Source organism: Lepisosteus oculatus, chromosome 1 (assembly GCF_040954835.1).
Source record: "Lepisosteus oculatus isolate fLepOcu1 chromosome 1, fLepOcu1.hap2, whole genome shotgun sequence".
Taxonomy (NCBI): Eukaryota; Metazoa; Chordata; class Actinopteri; order Semionotiformes; family Lepisosteidae; genus Lepisosteus; species Lepisosteus oculatus.
The window spans coordinates 21782828-21800271 of record NC_090696.1 but is presented as its reverse complement, the minus strand read 5'-3'; the positions used below and the strand labels follow the sequence as shown (position 1 = coordinate 21800271).

The following is a 17444-nucleotide window of genomic DNA, read 5'->3' as shown; positions in this document are numbered from 1 at the left end:
ACAGACCAGTGCTAACACTGACAGACACAGAGAGAGACACAGACCAGTGCTAACACTGACAGAGAGACACAGAGAAAGACACAGACCAGTGCTAGTACTGACAGAGAGACACAGAGAAAGACACAGACCAGTGCTAGCACTGACAGAGAGACACAGAGACACAGAGACACAGACCAGTGCTAGCACTGACAGAGAGACACAGAGACACAGAGACACAGACCAGTGTTAACACTGACAGAGAGACACAGAGACAGACTAGTGCTAACACTGACAGAGAAAGACACAGAGACGGACAGAGAGACAGATAGAGACAGGCTAGTGCTAACACTGACAGAGAGACACAGAGAAAGACACAGACCAGTGCTAGCACTGACAGAGAGACACAGAGACACAGAGACACAGACCAGTGTTAACACTGACAGAGAGACACAGAGACAGACTAGTGCTAACACTGACAGAGAAAGACACAGAGACGGACAGAGAGACAGATAGAGACAGGCTAGTGCTAACACTGACAGAGAGACACAGAGACAGACAGAGATGGACAGAGAGACAGACTAGTGCTAACACCGACGCAGAGACAGAAGGAAATGGATACAAAGCCAAGGTTTTAAAATAACCTTTAATAACCAATTATGTTGAACAATGACAGACTGGGCAATAATGACATTCAGCAATGCATTAAATGACACAATCAGATACATATTTACCAAATGAGGAAAATAAAAAAAACAGATTCCAGACTAATTTTCAAACTCCTGTCCTTTATCGCACACAACACTTTGAAATAGAGAGCTAGATCGCTCTGTGGGGAACCCTGACAGCCATTTCAGTCAGGAGGGTAATGCAATCTGCTTCCAGTAAACAAATCAGGACATCAGGGGAGGGAAACGCCAGCAGTAATAACTGGAATCATCTGAGCGCTGATGCCTGCGCTTCAATGACCCATCTGTCCCTGGCGAGCACAGGGCGCAGGCCGTACCTACGACAAAACACAGCAAGCGAAGAAAGATTGGAAAAACAGGCCTATTCTAGATTTTGTTGTTGGGGTGGGAATGATAAATCTAGGATCGCGTACCAGACACCACATGCTGTGTTAAAGAGCTCTTTGCTGTGATCCAGGGATTGTCTCAAAATTCTGGGACCCCCACCACCACCACCTCCCGCGATCCGCTCAAAAACCTCCAAATTCACACAGGGACCCTGCTTTCTGCATTTCGTTAATTGCCTTAATTTATCGAATTGTTAATTGAATAATTGGGAGTTATCCGACACTCTGCCCAGGTCCAAAATGATCCTTTTGGGGATATTTTGACTGGACGAGGTGCATGCTTGAAATCCTTAACAGATCAAGAGAGAGGTGATGTGTCTCTTTGTGCGTGCTGAAATGCCTGTGTGCGTCTGTGTGTGTCCTGGGTGAGGCTGGACGATGTGCCAGTCCTGTTGCCGGGGGGACAGCTGGGAGGCAGGGAGGCAGACAGAGGCCGGGAGAGCCGAGCCCCAGGGCAGCGACCTCAAGCAGATGGGAGACTGGCTGGACCCAAGAAGGGACCCCCCCCCCCCACCGCCCCCAGTATTCCCCTCCTCCTTTACTATCAGAGAGAGACAGAGAGGAGAACAAACAGAGATCCACTGAAAATAATGAGCTCTTGGCTACACCTGGCCTGCAGATGGACGGACAGACTAATTCCCGCACACCCACACACAGGTACTGCTGATAGCCAGACATGCAAGAGACAGAGATTCTAGGGGCTGTCTGGGACAGTACGATCCCCTCCTGAACTGTACGTTTTTCAAACTGTGCTGGATGTTATGCAACGGTCCCTCAGCAGCAGCAGAGAGCGGGCCGCCTGGACCTAATCAAGCCACTGGTGACGAAAATAGAGTGAGAGAGTGACAGAGGGAGAGAGAGGGAGGTGGAATAGGAGAGTGAGACAGAAAGAGTGGGGCAGGTGGAGGAAGAGGAAGAGATAGAAAGGAAGAACTGTGAGATTGAGACTAAAATGGAAAAAGAGAGAGATGGAGAGAAAACAAGTGAAACAGACAGAGGAACAGATCAAGAGAATAATCCAAAAGAAGGAAAACAGAGAAAATGTCTCCAATCAAAAAACAGGTCCAGAGGAGTGCTATCAGCCAACACTGACCCTAGCACCTATACTGACCCTGACCCTAGTGCCAACACTGACCCTAATGCTAATACTGACCCAAACCCTAGTGCCAACACTGACCCTAGCGCCAACACTGACCCTGACCCTAGTGCCAACACTGACCCTAGCGCCAACACTGACCCTGACCCTAGTGCCAACACTGACCCTAGCGCCAACACTGACCCTGACCCTAATGCTAATACTGACCCAAACCCTAGTGCCAACACTGACCCTAGTGCCAACACTGACCCTAGTGCTAATACTGACCCTAGTGCCAACACTGACCCTGACCCTAGTGCCAACACTGACCCTAGCGCCAACACTGACCCTGACCCTAGTGCCAACACTGACCCTAGCGCCAACACTGACCCTGACCCTAATGCTAATACTGACCCAAACCCTAGTGCCAACACTGACCCTAGTGCTAATACTGACCCTAGTGCCAACACTGACCCTAGCGCCAACACTGTCCCTGACCCTAATGCTAATACTGACCCAAACCCTAGTGCCAACACTGACCCTAGTGCCAACACTGACCCTAGTGCTAATACTGACCCTAGTGCCAACACTGACCCTGACCCTAGTGCCAACACTGACCCTAGCGCCAACACTGACCCTGACCCTAGTGCCAACACTGACCCTAGCGCCAACACTGACCCTGACCCTAATGCTAATACTGACCCAAACCCTAGTGCCAACACTGACCCTAGTGCTAATACTGACCCTAGTGCCAACACTGACCCTAGCGCCAACACTGTCCCTGACCCTAATGCTAATACTGACCCAAACCCTAGTGCCAACACTGACCCTAGCGCCAACAATGACTCTGACCCTAGTGCCAACACTGACCCTAGCGCCAACACTGACCCTGACCCTAATGCTAATACTGACCCAAACCCTAGTGCCAACACTGACCCTAGTGCCAACACTGACCCTAGTGCTAATACTGACCCTAGTGCCAACACTGACCCTGACCCTAGTGCCAACACTGACCCTAGCGCCAACACTGACCCTGACCCTAGTGCCAACACTGACCCTAGCGCCAACACTGACCCTGACCCTAATGCTAATACTGACCCAAACCCTAGTGCCAACACTGACCCTAGTGCTAATACTGACCCTAGTGCCAACACTGACCCTAGCGCCAACACTGTCCCTGACCCTAATGCTAATACTGACCCAAACCCTAGTGCCAACACTGACCCTAGTGCCAACACTGACCCTAGTGCTAATACTGACCCTAGTGCCAACACTGACCCTGACCCTAGTGCCAACACTGACCCTAGCGCCAACACTGACCCTGACCCTAGTGCCAACACTGACCCTAGCGCCAACACTGACCCTGACCCTAATGCTAATACTGACCCAAACCCTAGTGCCAACACTGACCCTAGTGCTAATACTGACCCTAGTGCCAACACTGACCCTAGCGCCAACACTGTCCCTGACCCTAATGCTAATACTGACCCAAACCCTAGTGCCAACACTGACCCTAGCGCCAACAATGACTCTGACCCTAGTGCCAACACTGACCCTAGCGCCAACACTGACCCTGACCCTAATGCTAATACTGACCCAAACCCTAGTGCCAACACTGACCCTAGTGCCAACACTGACCCTAGTGCTAATACTGACCCTAGTGCCAACACTGACCCTGACCCTAGTGCCAACACTGACCCTAGCGCCAACACTGACCCTGACCCTAGTGCCAACACTGACCCTAGCGCCAACACTGACCCTGACCCTAATGCTAATACTGACCCAAACCCTAGTGCCAACACTGACCCTAGTGCTAATACTGACCCTAGTGCCAACACTGACCCTAGCGCCAACACTGTCCCTGACCCTAATGCTAATACTGACCCAAACCCTAGTGCCAACACTGACCCTAGTGCCAACACTGACCCTAGTGCTAATACTGACCCTAGTGCCAACACTGACCCTGACCCTAGTGCCAACACTGACCCTAGCGCCAACACTGACCCTGACCCTAGTGCCAACACTGACCCTAGCGCCAACACTGACCCTGACCCTAATGCTAATACTGACCCAAACCCTAGTGCCAACACTGACCCTAGTGCTAATACTGACCCTAGTGCCAACACTGACCCTAGCGCCAACACTGTCCCTGACCCTAATGCTAATACTGACCCAAACCCTAGTGCCAACACTGACCCTAGCGCCAACAATGACTCTGACCCTAGTGCCAACACTGACCCTAGCGCCAACACTGACCCTGACCCTAATGCTAATACTGACCCAAACCCTAGTGCCAACACTGACCCTAGTGCCAACACCGACCCTGACCCTAGTGCTAATACTGAACCTAACCCCAACACTGTACCGCTGGGATAAATACAATTGCTACTACTACTGATACTTCAGGTACTGGACAGACAGGCATCACTCTTATTACTGATCCTACTGCTCATGTTGCTCCACACTCTCCGGGCTTTCCCAGACAGTTATTGGAATGCTGATGAATCAATGTTGGGAATGTGTTGGGAAGGGGGCGTGATGTGAGTAATGGCTGTGCTATCTGTGGCTCTGCCGAGCTACAGTGGGGTCAGAGTGAGCTGGCCTGGGGAGGGGGGAAGTGGTGGGGGGGGGCAACCTCAGGACAATTAACGACCCCCAAGGCTCGTCGCCGCAACCCGCAACCTCATCGCAGCTCATCGCCCAGACAACATCATCCCCGACTCTCCTGGGACCGCCGCAGGAGCAGAGCGATTTTCTGCCCATTGTTTGCCTAGAACATAGTCGTTTCCCGGCCGAGATGTTCAGGAAATCACATGCTGTCACAAGATTGCTGTGATTCCCATGGCCAGGGAGTGATCAGCAGCCAGGCACTAGAAAAACCCCATCTGGGAAATTTCCCTCAGTTTTCCCCTGAAGTGTCAAATAAGTGTCAGGATGTTGCACAGTGCAGCTGACAACACTCAGCTCCATAACAAGGTTAAGGGGAAAAGTGTCCCTGCAGTGTCATACATACCTGCTCTCCGGTCCAGTCCCACACTGCAGCCTGTCTGCTCTGGGCATGTCAGCAAAGGGACCAGGTGAGCGCCACCGTGTCTCTCCTTGTGCTGGACTTTTAACACTGGAACAGAGAAGACTACAAGAGTCTACAAGAGGGACTCAATCCTTGAAGGAACCGGCCACATCATCCCAGCAGGTGTCTTCAGGAAGTACCTACCAGAGGACACCAGGAGCAGAGCCGTGCTGTGGAAAGTGTCTGGCTTCTCTTAAGATTCAGAGGAAGGAGAAAATCAGAGCAATAACCTACTAAAAACCAAGAGATGGGTGGGACGAATGACTGCTTGGACTTCATCCTGGGTGTTGGTCTGCCGGTGTGTCTGCGTGTCTTTTTGTCTGCCTTTGTGTTTCTCTGTCTTTGAGCCCATCTATCTGTGTCTCTCCATCGTTTAGTCTCTGTCTGTGCCTGTCTGTATAGCTCTGTCTCTCTCTGCTTGTCTGTGTACCTGTGTGTCTGTCTGTCTGTATCTCTCTGCCTGTGTACCTGCATGTCTGTCTGTATCTCTCTGCCTGTGTACCTGCATGTCTGTCTGTATCTCTCTGCCTGTGTACCTGCATGTCTGTCTGCCTGTATCTCTCTGCCTGTCTGTGTACCTGCATATCTGTCTGTCTGTATCTCTCTGCCTGTCTGTCTGTCTGTCTGTATCTCTCTGCCTGTCCATGTACCTGCATGCCTGTCTGTCTGTATCTCTCTGCCTGTCTGTCTGTATCTCTCTGTCTGTCTGTGTCTCTATGCCTGTCTGTATCTCTCTGTCTGTCTGTGTCTCTCTGCCTGTCTGTCTGTATCTCTCTGCCTGTCCGTGTTTGCAGTCTGAAATCCTGCATGCTGTCAGCGTGACCTGTTCTCAGCCTCAGTGTCACTGGAGCTGGGAATAGGAAACAGCAGCTGGAAGAAGATTTTTAAATTAATGACACATTGTCTGAGCTCTATCAAACGCTGAAAAAAAGATTCTTAAAAAAGTTTTTTTAACAATCCAGCTTTTGGTTTTAATTATTTGCTGCTATTTTACAGCGACAGTGGGCACACAGTCAAGGACTGACATACAGCCGAAAAAATGTTTACTCACTGGAGTTCGAGGGAGAATGGCTGAGTGGAACACACAGCTATTCCTCCTGTCCCAGAGTCCCCCAGACTGCAGATAATTGATCTGGCTATCGCCTGATCAGGTATATTAACATCTACACTACTGCACAGTGTACAGAGCGGGATATGTCAGTAGACAGCAAAGCCACCAAATTTAAAGAGGATATTCTACATGATAATTAGTCAGGAATGTATATATGAAGATACAGGAGGACACACTAGTGTCCCAACACTAAGGCATGTTAGTCTGTCAGACTGTAAGACTGTCAGTGTGTGTAATCAATTGCCTCCTGTCTGTCAGTTTGAGTACAACATTGCTGCCTATCAGTATGTGTACTTCACTGCCTATGTGTATATCGTCTGTCTGTGTGTACAACACTGCCCTGTCTGTCAGTGTATGCACTCCTCTGCCCCGTCTGTCTGTGTGTGTACAACACTGCCCTGTCTGTCAGTGTATGCACTCCTCTGCCCCCTGTGCGTCTGTGTGTGTACAACACTGCCCTGTCTGTCAGTGTATGCACTCCTCTGCCCCCTGTCTGTCTGTGTGTGTACAACACTGCCCTGTCTGTCAGTGTATGCACTCCTCTGCCCCCTGTGTGTCTGTGTGTGTACAACACTGCCCTGTCTGTCAGTGTATGCACTCCTCTGCCCCCTGTCTGTCTGTGTGTGTACAACACTGCCCTGTCTGTCAGTGTATGCACTCCTCTGCCCCCTGTCTGTCTGTGTGTGTACAACACTGCCCTGTCTGTCAGTGCATGCACTCCTCTGCCCCCTGTGCGTCTGTGTGTGTACAACACTGCCCTGTCTGTGTATGCACTCCTCTGCCCCCTGTCTGTCTGTGTGTGTACAACACTGCCCTGTCTGTCAGTGTATGCACTCCTCTGCCCCCTGTGCGTCTGTGTGTGTACAACACTGCCCTGTCTGTGTATGCACTCCTCTGCCCCGTCTGTCTGTGTGTGTACAACACTGCCCTGTCTGTCAGTGTATGCACTCCTCTGCCCCGTCTGTCTGTGTGTGTACAACACTGCCCTCTGTCTGTCAGTGTATGCACTCCTCTGCCCCCTGTCTGTCTGTGTGTGTGCAACACTGCCCCCTGCCCTTTAGTGTGTGTGGACTCCAGTGACTCCAGTGTTCCTAGCTGCTGCAACACTGAGAACAGCTGACGACGGGACCCACACTTACATACAGATGCTCCTCCACTTGCCTCCTTGCCAGCCCCCCCGCCCATGTACCCCCCCCCACACACACACACGCTCTGTCAGATCCCTGATCACCTCTCAATCAGGACTTTCAGAGGCGATACACAGTCCATTGATTCATTCACTGATTGGGTCTCTTCTTCTTCTCATCGTGCATCCAATATCCTTTCTGAAGAAAATATTTAACCTTTACTTAGTGTGAGCTTACTCATTTTCACGAGATAATTATTCCCCAGTCTTGGATTGCCCATTAGTGTGCACTCTGCAGCAGTCACAACTGATTGAGCTCAGGTCCACCCTAACTGGGCAACACCTCCGCCTACTGGCCACTGATGCAAGTGATCTGGCTTACAGAGAAGACCACTCGGACAGCTGTGTTAGTGCTGTGCGCTGGGCTACTGCTCTCTTTCTCACGGCATCTCCGGTCCTGGGTGCAACAGTGTGGCCGGAGTGTCTCAGCCTTAACTGCTCTCTACACAGCTCTAATTGCTCTGCCTCGTTAGCAGGAAGACGAGGTTGTAATTACTTAGAGGAGGGCCTCACGTAGGGGAAGGAAAGAGAGGCGGCAGTGGTACGTAGGAGCAGTTTAGGACTCTGGGGGTTTTGCCTCAGGATAGTTATGGCTCTGACTTCACAGCATCTGGCTTCAAATCAAATCAGAACAAAATTTCAGAAATCTCTCCATCACCAACTGTCGCAATGCTGTTCCTCGCTAGACTTGCATACTGAAAAACTGGACGCTCGGCAAGACTGGCATAAAGATATGTCTGTAAAAAAACTCCCTGAATCTGAGGTCAGTTGCGAAGAGCTGGGTTTTACCAGGTGAGGTGCTGTTGAGCGTGATGTGGTTTTGAGTGGCGCCCCTTGCTGTGCACCTGAGGTATGACAGAAGGTAATGTACACTACAAGCTGCCCATCAGAACACTTCAGTCCTTCACCTGCTTGTTTCTGAACAACAGGAGTATCCACCCCACTGACCCTGATGCCTACTCTCAAACCAAGCCACTCTGTCACCTTAAAAATAACAGCAACTTTAACAGTCCCCCTATCACAAACCCTACCCTAAGACTACATCTAGCCCTCATACAAACCCCAACTCTGACCACAACCACAATCTGAGCCTTTACTCCAAACCCAAAACATAAAACTAAAGCTAACCCCTTCCCTACCCCAGCTCTAACCCCTTCCCTACCCCACCTCTAACCCCAACCCTACCCCAGCTCTAACCCCAACCCTACTCCACCTCTAACCCCAACCCTACCCCAGCTCTAACCCCTTCCCTACCCCAGCTCTAACCCCAACCCTACTCCACCTCTAACCCCTTCCCTACTCCACCTCTAACCCCATCCCTACCCCATTTCTAACCCCTTCCCTACCCCACCTCTAACCCCAACCCTACTCCACCTCTAACCCCAACCCTACCCCACCTCTAACCCCATTCCCTACCCCACCTCTAACCCCAACCCTACTCCACCTCTAACCCCTTCCCTACCCCAGCTCTAACCCCATCCCTACCCCATTTCTAACCCCAACCCTACCCCAGCTCTAACATCTACCTACCCCAGCTCTAACCCCATTCCCTACCCCAGCTCTAACCCCATTCCCTACCCCAGCTCTAACCCCAACCCTACCCCAGCTCTAACCCCTTCCCTACCCCAGCTCTAACATCTACCTACCCCAGCTCTAACCCCAACCCTACTCCACCTCTAACCCTATCCCTACCCCAGCTCTAACCCCAACCCTACCCCAGCTCTAACCCCTTCCCTACCCCAGCTCTAACATCTACCTACCCCAGCTCTAACCCCAACCCTACTCCACCTCTAACCCTATCCCTACCCCTTCTCTAACCCCAACCCTACCCCAGCTCTAACCCCAACCCTACCCCAGCTCTAACATCTACCTACCCCAGCTCTAACCCCAACCCTACTCCACCTCTAACCCTATCCCTACCCCAGCTCTAACCCCTTCCCTACCCCAGCTCTAACATCTACCTACCCCAGCTCTAACCCCAACCCTACTCCACCTCTAACCCTATCCCTACCCCTTCTCTAACCCCAACCCTACCCCAGCTCTAACCCCAACCCTACCCCAGCTCTAACCCCATCCCTACCCCAGCTCTAACATCTACCTACCCCTTCTCTAACCCCAACCCTACCCCAGCTCTAACCCCAACCCTACCCCAGCTCTAACCCCAACCCTACTCCACCTCTAACCCCAACCCTACCCCACCTCTAACCCCTTCCCTACCCCAGCTCTAACATCTACCTACCCCTTCTCTAACCCCAACCCTACCCCAGCTCTAACCCCAACCCTACCCCAGCTCTAACCCCAACCCTACCCCAGCTCTAACCCCATCCCTACCCCAGCTCTAACCCCAACCCTACCCCAGCTCTAACCCCAACCCTACCCCAGCTCTAACCCCATCCCTACCCCAGCTCTAACCCCAACCCTACTCCACCTCTAACCCCAACCCTACCCCACCTCTAACCCCTTCCCTACCCCAGCTCTAACATCTACCTACCCCTTCTCTAACCCCAACCCTACCCCAGCTCTAACCCCAACCCTACCCCACCTCTAACCCCTTCCCTACCCCAGCTCTAACATCTACCTACCCCTTCTCTAACCCCTTCCCTACCCCAGCTCTAACCCCATTCCTTCCCAAAGAGCACCTGCTCAGCACTGGCTCAGCTGGCCAGTCGAGGGCTGATGAAAGGGCAGTCAGACACTCCTGCATCACGTCACTTCGCAAAGGGACTGGTGGAGCTCACAGAGGTCTCACGGCCTCTGTAATTTCACATTCCTCAGAAAACAGGATTTAATCTCCCTGTCGCCGAAGAGCTCCGCCGAAGAGTCGTCTGCAAGCAAAAGCACAGGGAGACAAAAAACCACATCAACAGTCCTGTTACACACTCGCCTCTCTCCTTCCAATCAATCCCAACACACCCCCATCTGCCATCTTCATGGGCCGACCCCCAAGGCCTTCTGAATGCGTCCTGTTGGCACGGGAGAGACCACTGGCGCTGAGGCGGGGGGATGCGGGGGAGGATGAGCCTTCAAAGACTTCTAGGAGGATTTATGTTTCGGGGTCTTGTTTCTTTGTCGTTTCTTTACTGCTGCATTTTGCCTTTCTTTGGTTTTAGTTTATTTCTTTTGTTCTGGGAAATGGCTGGTGGGTGGGATTGGTGTTCTAAAACTCTCGCCACATCTGTCGCCGCTCCAGCCTCCCTGTTTGAAGCAGCAGTCAGTGTCGACTGCAGCGACCCACTCTGCTGGTGCCCCCCAGACAAGCCTCCTGACCCTGCTCAGGCCCCGACAGACTCCTTCAGAACCTGCGGACACAGGCGACACAGTGACACTGTGACACGCTGACTAACTCACAGACACTGTGACACACTAGCCCATAGACACTGTGACACACTGACTAACTCACAGACACTGTGACACACTAGCCCATAGACACTGTGACACACTGACTAACTCACAGACACTGTGACACACTAGCCCATAGACACTGTGACACACTGACTAACTCACAGACACAGTGACACACTAACCCACACTGTGACACACTGACTAACCCACAGACACTATGACACAGTGACTAACCCACAGACACTGTGACACACTGACTAACTCACAGACACTGTAACACACTAACCCTCAGACACTGTGACACACTGACTAATCCACAGATACTGTGTCATTCTGACAGACACAGTAACTCTCAGACTGTCTGCAAACCTTTTTTACAGGATAGTGTCCCTGTCACTATACTGGGGCACTAGGACACACAGACCACAGGGTGAGCGCCCCTTACTGGTCCCACTAACACCTTTTCTAGCAGCAACCTTAGTTTTCCCAGGAGTCTCCGATCCAGGTACTGACCAGGCTCACACTGCTGAGCTTCAGTGGGCTGCCAGTTACAAGTTGCAGGGTGATAAAACTGCTGGCTACCTGTAACACTGCTGTAATGAACAGTGCTTTCGGTACAGTCAGTGAGGTCTGACATCAGTGGTGCATGGTAGGTGTGAGTGGGCAGATACTAAGGACCGCTCTTCCGCTCACAGAGATGCTGGACAGGGAGTCATACAAGAGGCTCCGTGGTGATAATTAAAGCTCTACCGCCCTCTGGTGGACTCGGCGTGACTCGCAGCGGTGGAGAGGCCGTAACAGCAGGAGTTCCGTCCACAAAACACGTTTGACTCGTCAACTAATTTGTCGATCGCATTTCAGGCACGTACCTTCCAAAACTTTAGGTTTCCGATAGATCTTGAGTCTATTAGCACTGAGTGGCTGCGAGTCCCAACAAAACGGTACGCAACAACTACTTCTCTCTGACAGTACTCTGAATAACTAAGCTCAAGCAGGGAGCTGCGTCAACGGGCGTAGGCTGCAGAGGAACAAGTAGGTTTTATTCCAGGCTGAAAAGAGAAGACGCTTCGCTGTGAAGCATTTTTCAGGTGTCAGAGACAAACGCTGTGTTTTGTTTCTTTTCTTTTCAGGATATAATAAACCTGAACTTCACGTAAAGGGGGGTGCTGGACGGGTTCGGGTCCGCCCAGCCAGGACGGCGACAGCAGATCTGAAGACTTAACTTGAAAGAATCAGATTTGCGATAGACAAGACGTTGACTACTTTGCCAGTACACCTTTTAGTAAATTCAAGTGCGGAGTATCCCAAAGTGACTGGTCGTCCCCACAGAAATTGCCGGTTGTCATGCGGGAGGTCTGCGCGTCTCATTCCGCACAATAAACCCGTCTGAGCCTCGCTCTCACAGAGATGAATGAGAAGGCTGTGCTTGGTCTTAATTCTAATTGGGTTTAATATTTCAAAAATAAAGTGTGGTGTTTTGATTATATTTAACATATACAAATATGTACTAACGTTAAATCAAACAATTTTAAATGAATCCCAAAGTTAACTAGTAGCAATGAAGTATAAAAGGTCCTCTATAAAAAAAAAACTAAATTACTTATAACGTATTCCAGTTTATAAAGTACGGATTTTACTTCAAGTCTGCCTGTACTTCTAATTGCGATAGTTGAAAAAAGTACCTGCGGTTTCTACTGCTGTACAACGCTCAGACCTGCCTGCCGGAGCCACGTGGTGCGGGGCCGCGCCCTCTGGCGGACCGAGCGCGACGTGCAGCCCGGCTCCCAGCGTGGCCGAATCGGGAGGGGCTTCTGGGATGTTGGCGGAACGTCGAGGCGGGGACTCTGGAGACATCCAGGTGTTCGGGGCGTTTTTTTCTCTCTGAATCCCAATTACCAGCTCCCCGGTCTTATCAGCGCATTAGGGGAGTAACACATCATCTTTAACTTCGGCGACAGGAGTCCGGCGTTGCCCGTCTCTGGCTGATTTTTTTTTAAAAAAAAACTTTTTTATTTATATATAACTTATTGTCAGCCCGACTGCCTGATCTCGGAGAATGAGAGTCGAGGCTGGGACCGTCCTGGTCTGGCTCGCCGCTGTCTGCACGGCAGCCTCGGGGGAGCAGCTCGACGAGCAGCCGGCTGTGGACGAGCTCCTGGTGGAGACGCTGGTGAGACGCGTGTCGGGGCTGCGAGCGGGGGCGAGGGGCGCCAGCGAGCCGGGCAGCTCTTCTGCTCTCGCAGAAGAGGAAGCGACGGCAGTTCCTGCTGATGGCGAGCTGAACGTGCCCTCAGCTTTGCACATGAGTGGTCTGTGTTCTGTCTGCTCACGAGCTGTACTGGGGCTCCTTTCTAACGCGTGTTTGTTGTCTCTCCTCCCCCAAGGCGAGACCCGAAGAGTGCACGGAGGTGGCCGGGATGGGGGATACCCTGCACATCCACTACACCGTAAGAGCGAGCGGCAGCGGCAGTCTCGCTGGCATGCCGTCGGGAAGACCTGTGATTTCGGTCTGAGCTGCCGGTTCATGTCCACGTCCCGCCCGCCTGTCAGACGCGCAGGGACCGCCGGCCAGCTGCGCCCTGGAAGTTCGCAGCCGGGTCGTGTGTGAACGTTTCTGACTCGGGCGGGTGGGGGGAGCCGGAGCCGTGCGGCGTGGAGAATCCCCGGCGCTCCGGCGCTGTTGGGCTCGCGCAGGCAGGCTGCCGGGTGCAGAGGTGGAGCAACACGTCAGCACTCTCGGCCCACGCCGGCCGCCCTGCCCGCGCGGACACGGCGCCACGCACGGACGGCCCCAGACTGTCCCCCCCCACCCCGCCACGGAGGACCAGGGGCAAATCTGGATCTGTCCGGGGGGCTCTCACTCGCCCAGCCTCGCACGTTAGACCACCGCGGCCGCATTAAACCCCAGGCACTGGAGCTTTCCAAAAATAACATGCAGTTCTGTGCGAACTGTTAGGCTAATGTCAGTAGAGTGAATTTAACACGGTTTCTCCCGGCAGTATAACGATCCACAGCTCCCGGCTAGCACCCTGGTTTCTCAGCAAAAGGTGTTGGGAACTCAAGGTGGAAGCTGGTGTTCTGGAAGAGCTTAAATGGCCGAAAACAAGTCCAATCCAAATTCCCTGATTATCCCAGAGTCCAGAGATGCCTGGGGGATTAGTGCTGTCTTGGCACAGTGGTAACTGTAACAATTTAAGGCTGTTGCACTCTTGCTCTGTACGGTCTCTAACCCCATGATAGAATAGTGAAGGGGCCAGTGACGATGACTGCAGCAGGCCGTGCTACCTGTCCACAGGTGCTCGTGTCAGGAGTTGCTGGCTGACCGAATCGCTCTGTTGATGTTGTTCTCTAAACACAAATCACTGGGGTAGCTCCTAGGTGGCTGTTTGAAGTGACACATTAGCCAGGTCTGATATTGCTTTCAGCGGTGCACCCACCAGCTGTCTCCTGTGACATTGCTTCACAGCAAGGCCTAGTTTGCTACTAATTTACAGTCCTAGGGGATTGAACCATGTGTGGGGCGACTCCAATTACCCCTCCAGAGAGGATGGGTCACACCTAAGGAACAACCCCGTTCCCCAGTGGTTTGGCAGAGCGGTGTACCTGGTGGGGAAATACCTCTGGAATAACATGTAGCCGCCGGAATTCCGAGCTGGTGCGGGTACAGACGAGATCGGTCCCGATGCACGAGCCAGCTGCGGGCCGGGCGGGCAAGACTGGCGCAGGGGGAGGGGGCACGGTACCCGTCCGTATGACCCTGCGCTCTCTGCTCTTCTCTGTGCCTCTCGCTGCCGTCGGGACGCCCAGGGGAGACTGATGGACGGCAAGTTGTTTGACAGCTCTCTGTCCCGGGAGCCGCTGGTGGTGGAGCTGGGAAAGAAGACCGTCATTCCAGGTGAGCGAGCGAATGGTCAGAATCGCAGGTCCGATAGGTTCGGAGCCCTTGATCGTAGGCACCGGTAAAAATGAACTGCTGCGTTCAGCATATACCATTACATGGGCCACACCAGCTCCGCCAGCCGTGTAAACCAGAGTTCGCTGATCGTGGGGCCCCCCGCCCGAGCCACATCATGCAGCCTTCTTCCTGGCCATCCTGGATGCAGTCGAATCGCACTAATCCAGGGCTGATGTGATCTCCTTCAGGATGGACAGAACCCGCAGCCTCTCTCTAGACATGGCTGTCCGCGGGTGGTTCCTTGTTTCAGACTTAGGGAAAGTAGCCATGGGCTGCTAGTGATGAGCTAATACAGGTCAGAAAAGGGCACGCACGTTACTGGCAATCCCACATGACCTCAGCTATACCATTCCCCACCTGGGTGACATCTCCGTGGCATGTTAGACTTCAGTTCCCAGGTAACCGCTTTCTTTAGTCCACCCATTCATCCATTTCCTAACCACTTTATCCAGTTCAGGGTCATGGGAGAGCCAGAGTCTCTCCCAGCACACTGCTAGCACAGAGCGCCAGTCGATCACAAGACTCACGCACACTCTCGCACACCAGGGCCAATTTTCCCAGAAGCCAGTTAACCTACCAACATGGCTCTGGACTGAGGGAGGAAACCCACACAAATGCAAACTCCATGCACAAAGCATCCCAGGTCCAGAATTGAACCCAGGGCTTCAGTGCTAACCACCATGCTGTCCACTTATCACAGTTGAATGGCTATAACTCCTGTCTTTGGCCACCCATAGCACAGGCAGTCAGATGCAGGTCTTTCCATTATATTCCAGTTCATGTGTTTGGTGCAACTAGCACATGAAGCTAGAATTGCGTCTTTGAGTGAATTAGAACAGGTTGTGCACAAATCCTGCACTGGAATAGATTGGGATGCCCTATACTGGAGCATCAATACTCAAAGCTCCTCTTTCAAGCACAGCTGCTAAGGGATCCCAGTGTTTTGTTTAAGAAGTGCTGTAAGAAATGCGCCCCCCTCATCCCCCATTAACTGCTTTTCTGATTGGTCTTCCTCATGCAGGTCTGGAGCAGAGCCTGCTGGGAGTCTGCGCTGGGTGAGTGTCTGTGGACCTTTGGAGTTTGCTTTGTCTCCTCCTAAAACCATCAGTGTCTCACTGATTAGTCGGTGAAATGATTGCAGTGTTGCCCAAAATACTCCACCCAAGTAGCGGATTTGCATAGGAAAGTTTCCAGCACATTTGTGTATTAATGAGTTAGGTCGAGGAGAAGGACTCTTGTGGTCTCTGGAAAGAGTCGGGTATAATCAGAAATTCTTAATTGTCTGATGATTGTAAGTGCACCAAGGGTCTGCTTGTCAAAAAGCTGTGTTGTTGATTTCAGTGTAGTGTTGAAAGTGCCTTCAGAGGTTTTCTCGCAGGGCTCAGTGTGTGTTTGCCCTTCCAGACAGAAGCTCAAAGCTGTTATTCCGGCTCATCTGGCCTACGGAAAACGTGGCTTCCCTCCCACCATCCCAGGTAAGGCCGCTGTCAAGCAGAGAGGGGGGCTGCCTGATGGGGTTTGGGGGGGGGCAGACCCAGCTGTACTGACCTCTACCTGGGGCATGGGGTCACAGCCTCTGGCACACCCGCCAGTCCGTGAGTCCCATTCCGTAATCAGTGAGGCATTGAGGCTGCGTGCCACCCCTGCCAGTCGGTTTGCTGTTTGCTTTGCATGTCTGCCAGAGTTTGCCAGTGTTCACCAGACAGTCTGTGTCCTACACCAACATTTCCTTTCCAGCTTCTGGACCGTCAGCAATGCTTTGAAACGGGGTCAGTGAAAAGTTGCTTCAGTGATCAAAGCAAGTGCCCTTGTTCCTGAGTGTGTGCTCGTGCATGCCTGTGAACTTGCTCAGCTGCCACCTGAGCCTGGTGCCTATCGTCTGACAGCAGTGCTCTGAGTGAGGCTAACGGTGACGCCTGCTAACCCACACTGCCCTGTGCCCAGGTGATGCGGCCCTGCAGTTCGACGTGGAGGTGGTGTCTCTGGCCAGGCAGACGCCCTATCAGAAGCTGGTGAACGATGTGCTGCCCCTGCTGTCCCTGGCGCTGGTGCCCACACTGTTCGGGCTCATTGGGCTGTACCTCTACAGGAAGGCCAGTGCCCAGCAGCCCTCCAAGAAGAAGATGAAAGACAAGAAGGGCAAAATAAAAAAGAAATAAAACATGCAGGCATAGCATTATTAATTTTAAACAGCATTTGTGTCTTTATTGAGTGTACAGGCTCTAAGGAATGGTTGTACAGAAAACAGTCCCTTGTTGTCACTGGATGGAAAGTCGGGTGGCTATGTGGGGGGGCATGTTCATCAACAGGGGAACACAATTTGACAATTTTCCCTCCCAAATACTGCTGATACAATGTAGGAACATCCCTGCAATAAAATATTTTTTCTGAATGATTCTAAAAGGACCAAACACCTTGGTTTGCACCAGGAGCGACAATCACTAAATTATGATTTTTTGCTAACAGGAAACCAGGGAGATACAACAGCAGTGGTGCACAGCTACTGTTGAGGGCTTTGGTACCTTCAGGTTTACAGTTTGACTGATAAATATGTGAAAAATGTACATGAACTAGTTTCTTCAGCTGTGAGCAATTTGAATAGACCCTACAGTATCATGTCCTCCAAGACCGAAGATGTGTGACCCAGAATAAGG

The 17444-nt window shown here is 52.1% G+C and overlaps 1 protein-coding gene and 1 long non-coding RNA gene across 4 annotated transcripts; one reads left to right on the top strand and one right to left on the bottom strand.

The window, feature by feature from the left end:
• Positions 1-651: 651 nt before the first annotated feature.
• LOC107077059 (uncharacterized) lies at positions 652-12590 on the bottom strand. 3 transcript variants are annotated; one of them, XR_011189118.1, is made up of 4 exons: positions 12518-12590; positions 10133-10318; positions 5140-8107; positions 652-982 (listed from the first exon to the last, which is right to left on the bottom strand). It is a non-coding gene; the product is annotated as an uncharacterized lncRNA (long non-coding RNA). The 3 variants fall into 3 exon arrangements; XR_011189116.1 differs by lacking the exon at positions 12518-12590 and adding an exon at positions 11705-12104; XR_011189115.1 differs by lacking the exon at positions 12518-12590 and having other exon boundaries at positions 10133-11014.
• Positions 12591-12752: 162 nt separating this feature from the next.
• On the top strand, positions 12753-16980 carry fkbp11 (FKBP prolyl isomerase 11). Its single transcript, XM_006629422.3, has 6 exons — positions 12753-13005; positions 13220-13282; positions 14643-14730; positions 15812-15845; positions 16195-16265; positions 16735-16980. Exons 1-6 carry the CDS (start codon positions 12892-12894, stop codon positions 16947-16949), a joined length of 585 nt encoding a protein of 194 aa, XP_006629485.2. The 5' UTR covers positions 12753-12891; the 3' UTR covers positions 16950-16980.
• Positions 16981-17444: the final 464 nt, after the last annotated feature.

Coding starts and splice junctions, on each gene's coding strand:
- fkbp11 (XM_006629422.3), top strand. CDS start 12,892: ATGAGAGTCGAGGCTGGGACCGTCCTGGTCTGGCTCGCCGCTGTCTGC. Junction 13,283..14,642: donor CCCTGCACATCCACTACACC/GTAAGAGCGAGC, acceptor CGGGACGCCCAG/GGGAGACTGATGGACGGCAA. Junction 14,731..15,811: donor AAAGAAGACCGTCATTCCAG/GTGAGCGAGCGA, acceptor TTCCTCATGCAG/GTCTGGAGCAGAGCCTGCTG.